At 37.8% G+C, this 5,000-nt stretch overlaps 1 protein-coding gene across 1 annotated transcript in view; it reads right to left on the bottom strand.

Annotated features, from left to right (window-relative positions):
• Positions 1-4,292, bottom strand: part of commd2 (COMM domain containing 2) — a 6,700-nt gene extending 2,408 nt beyond the window's left edge. The window contains 4 exon segments of the mRNA NM_001002421.1: positions 857-1,030; positions 2,739-2,821; positions 2,902-2,979; positions 4,123-4,292. Of these exon segments, the coding sequence (NP_001002421.1) occupies positions 857-1,030; positions 2,739-2,821; positions 2,902-2,979; positions 4,123-4,189 (402 nt within the window). The 5' untranslated portion in view covers positions 4,190-4,292.
• Between the last annotated feature and the right edge of the window lie 708 nt (positions 4,293-5,000).

Raw genomic sequence — 5,000 nt, 5'->3', positions numbered from 1 at the left:
AATCACTGGACGATTCATACAGGAGTCGCTGGGATAATCAGGTAAAAATAAATGCAGATTATAAGACCATGAAAGTGTTTTTTGACCTTGCATGGACATTAGACTGTTGTTGGAGACCCTTACAACCAAGATATGACCCTATTTCATGTATAATATGGGCTCTTTAAGATCACAGAATAACATCGTTAAATAAAGGGGAATCCCCTATTGAGTGTCATATCGCCTATAAGGAAAAATCAATATGTTTCAGGTCTCTCCTGAGCATTTGGGCTGAATGTTTAACAGTGTCTATGTGAATGAGGATGTTTTAAAATACAGTTATTAGCGGAGAATTTCTGTGGTGTTATGTCATGGATGGTGCACTCCCTGCGCTGGCGAGACCACTCGATGTTTGATGCCAACAGTTGGTCGGCGAGTAAATGAATATGAATGAGGACACACAGGCCTGTGCGTGTAGACATATCATGTACTGCTGAACAGTAACGGGTCATTTGTTGGTGTCGGTTGTCTTTATTTGAATTGTTTCGTGATGACAACTAAATTGACCACAGTGTATTAGTGTGAATGAGTGTGTGTGGGTGTTTCCCAGTACTAGGTTGCAGCTGGAAGGGCATCTGCTGTGTAAAACATATGCTGGAGTAGTTGACGGTTCATTCGGCGTGGTGACCTCTGATCAATAAAGGACTAAGCCGAAGGAAAATGAATAAATGAATGATAAATAAAATGTATTAATTTCTGCAAGCATCCTCATTTTACCGCATTTTTACAGAAGAACACTTTGAACAGTACTGCAGCTGTTATGTTGTTGTTTTTTTAGAGGTGTTTTGACACTTGAATGACCGAATAAAACTCTTACCTGCACGTCGAGTCTCCACTCCAGGTTATGGTACTGTGGGATGCTGGGGGCGAGTTTACTGAGGATCTGCCGAATCTCCTTCCTGTTCTCCAGGTAGAGCTGCAGCAGGAGATCATTGAGCTGCTCAGGGAATCCCAACACCAGCACTGAGTCCTGGAAATCCAGCTCACTGATCTAGAGAGGCAGCGGAGAAACATGGAGAGATTCACTCATGCAGAGCAACAGCGGAGAAACACTTTCACTAAACGATATCATATAATGAATCAATTACAAAAGTGTTTTTGATTTAATGTTTTTAACTATTATAAAGAAAGAATAAATATTGCAAAAATATTACAAATACCGGCCACTTTATTAGGTACACCTGTCCAACTGCGCGCAAATTTCTAATCAGCCAATCACATGGCAGCAGCTCACTGCATTTAGGCGTATAGACATGGTCAAGAGGATCTGCTGCAGTTCAGAGCGAGCATCAGAATGAGGAAGAAAGGGGATTTAAGTGACTTTGAACGTGGCATGGTTGCTGCTGCCAGACGGGCTGCTCTGAGTATTTCAGAAACTGCTGATCTACTGGGATTTTCACGCACAACCATCTCTAGGGTTTACAGAGAATGAGGAAATATCCAGTATTGGAAATATCCAAATGCCTTGTTGAGGCCAGAGGAGAATGGCCAGACTGGTTCCAGCTGATAGAAAGGCGACAGTAACTCAAATAAGCACTCGCTACAACCGAGCTCTGCAGAAGAGCATCTCTGAACACACAACACGTCCAACCTTGAGGCGGATGGGCTACAGCAGCAGAAGAGCACACCGGGTGCCGCTCCTGTCAGCTAAGAACAGGAAACTGAGGCTACAATTCACACAGACTCACCAAAACTGGACAATAGAAGATTGGAGAAACGTTGCTGCTCTGATGAGTCTCCATTTCTGCTGACACATTCGGATGCTCGGCTCACAATTTGGCCTCAACAACATGAAAGCATGGATCATCCTGCCTTGCATCAGCGGTTCAGGCTGGTGGTGGTGGTGTAATGGTGTGGGGGAGATTTTCTTTGGGTCCATTAGTACCAATTGAGCATCAACGCCACAGCCTACCTGAGTATTGCTGCTGACCATGTCCATCCCTTTATGAGCACAGTGTCTCCATCTTCTGATGGCTACTTCCAGCAGGATAACGCAGCATGTCATAAAGCTCAATCATCTCAGACTGGTTTCTTGAACATGACGATGAGTTCAATGTACTCAAATGGCCTCCACAGTCACCAGAGCTCAATCCAATAGAGCAGCTTTGGGATGTGGTGGAACGGGAGATTGGCATCATGGAGGTGCAGCCGACAAATCTGCAGCAACTGTGTGATGCTATCATGACAATATGGAGCAAAATCTCTGAGGAGTATTTACAGTAGCTTGTTGAGTTTATGCCACAAAGGATTAGGGCAATTCTGAAGGCAAAAGAGGGTTTAACCTGGTACTAGTAAGGTGTACCTAATAAAGTGGCCGGTGAGTGTGCGTATATGTTAGAATAAAAAATAATAAACATTCAAATCAAATAATAAATTTTTGACATTTATGTTTTTAAATATAATACAATAAAGAAATAACATATTATATCATGATAATTATTTTTAATTTAATGTTTTTAAATATAATAAACATTTTTGAATAATAAAGAAATATTAAATATTTTAATAAATATAATATTCTAATACTGCATATTTTTATTTAATGTTTTTCACTGTAATACACAATTTTGAATATTATTCAAGAAATAATAAGCATATTAAAATATTAATAATAAATATTTGATGATAGATAATAATAAACAAATCTAGCTCCACACTATATAAATTATAGGAGTAATCATCAGGATGTAGAGACGCACCATGAGTTTGGAGCTCTCAGTGAGCAGAAACATCAAACCCTCAACACCATGCTGGACGCTTTCAGACGACACACTGAGCTTTCCTACAACACAAAACAACATCAGCTCACAAACAGCAGTGTTTCACTCTTCAACCACAGTACAAACGCAAAGCTGTACTCACGGGCAGCTCCTTCATAGATTTTAGGGTTCGAGCCCTTTTTCAGAAACTCCACAGCAATTCGGCCGAATTCACCAACAACTGCCAAACAAAATCCACATTATGGTGATTATATCTGAGCGTGAGTGTGTTTATACCATGTTAGTCAATGGTTACCGGTTTCCAATATATATATATATATATATGTATGTATGTATGTATGTATGTATGTATGTATGTATATATATATATATATTGGAAACATATATATATATTGGAAACCGGTAACCATTGACTAACATGGTATTTGTTTTTCTTAGTGTAGAAGTCAATGGTTTCCAACATTCTTCAAAAACAGAAGAAAAAAATGTTTGTAAAACACACGAGGATGAGTAAATAATGAGCAAATATATATATATTTGGTGGAATTATCCTGTTTTTGTCTAGGATATTGCGGTAAAGTTGGTTTTATATTCGCACATTCCTTCATTTAACGTTCCCCATATTATCTACTACGCTAATTTGAATATAGGGTCTGAAATCACATGTAAACATGACTTAAACAAAAACATTAGCAATATTTAATTGACTGTGAATAATGTACTTTGATATTCATTGGCTGCTAATATGATTTCATTCATTCGCTTTTTAGCTTAGTCCCTTTATTAATCCGGCCCGGGGTCGCCACAGCTGAATGAACCGCCAACTTACCCAGCAAGTTTTTTTACGCAGCGAATGCCCTTCCAGCCGCAACCCATCTCTGGGAGATTTCACGATTTAAAAATTGCAAATAATCCTTTTCTAAAATAATATTAGTAATGAGAAAGTCTGAATGTGAATACCTCTGTGAAGATGAGTAAATAATGAGTAAATACTTATTTTTGGTGGAAATTTTCCCTTTAAATACAATATACAGTTCGTTTTTTCCGTCTTTTGTACATTTAAACATAAAAATTAAGCATTTGATATTTTAAACACACATATATTAAATTACAAATGACTTTAATTACGAGTAATTCAGATTAACTACAGACAAATAAACAATGTACGTAAATGTACTATGTGAAATAAGCGGTAAATTTATTTTATTGAGAAATAAGCGTCAAAATAGGCTTTTGGTAGACTTTTAAACGTTACAACTTATATAAAGAATGTATTTCATGGCTTATAAAACACAGAAACACAAACAAAACGTGAATATTTTTGTGATTTGCAGTTGTTGTTGTTGTTTTTTGCATCACTTACCCGCAGGATCTACTTCCGATAGGAATCCTAAATGTTCCTTGTGCTCCTCGGATAAAACCAGCAGCATTTTAAACACTTTTAACACACCGTCACATACAATTAACAAAGAATCAGGTTATATTTGTCAATTAAATATTTCTCGGTGAAGATTGTTCTGCATTTAGTCAGATGATCAGCTGTGCGCGCTTCATTACAGTCCGACTGAAAACAAACACATGCAATGGTTCCGCTGCACATCCACAGAGAGCGAGAGAACAAACGCTTTTGTCAATATTTGACATACAGTTTATTTATCATAACATATGAGTGACATATCTAAAAGGTGATGATTCTTATTTTTATTTATTTTAGTTTAATCATTTTTAATTCATTCAGCTGAACTCCTGGTCGGCAGGAGCACTTTTAGCTTAGCTTAGCATAAATCATTGAATCAGATTAGACCATTAGCATCTCACTCAAAAATGACCAAAGAGTTTTGATAATTATACCACTTAAAGCTTGCCTCTTATGTAGTTACACAGCCTACTAAGAATGAGGGGAAATCAAAAGTTGCCATTATCTTCTTTAATACTTTTGAGCAAGATGCTAATGGTCTAATTTGATTTAATAAAAAAGTGGTGTGTTTCTTTAACATCATACTTGTTTTAAACTATACAACCTAACAATGTAAATGGCATATTCTCTGTTTGGCCACACACCAAATGAAAGTTTTTCTGAGAGACGTCAAGCATCTTGCTGTATTTTGAGGGTCTGGGGATGAGGAAGCGCCTGGCACTGATGTCTGAAAACGATTGATCTTTTCTGGGTTGGGACTCCACACTGTGTTCAGCTGGCAGGATTTCCTCTGGACTCGTCCTCCCACATGCCCTGATCCTGAA

The sequence above is a fragment of the Danio rerio genome, chromosome 22 (genome assembly GCF_049306965.1).
Source record: "Danio rerio strain Tuebingen ecotype United States chromosome 22, GRCz12tu, whole genome shotgun sequence".
NCBI classification, from domain to species: Eukaryota; Metazoa; Chordata; class Actinopteri; order Cypriniformes; family Danionidae; genus Danio; species Danio rerio.
The sequence above is the reverse complement of the archived record's forward strand: the minus strand, read 5'-3'. Positions and strand labels throughout refer to the sequence as shown.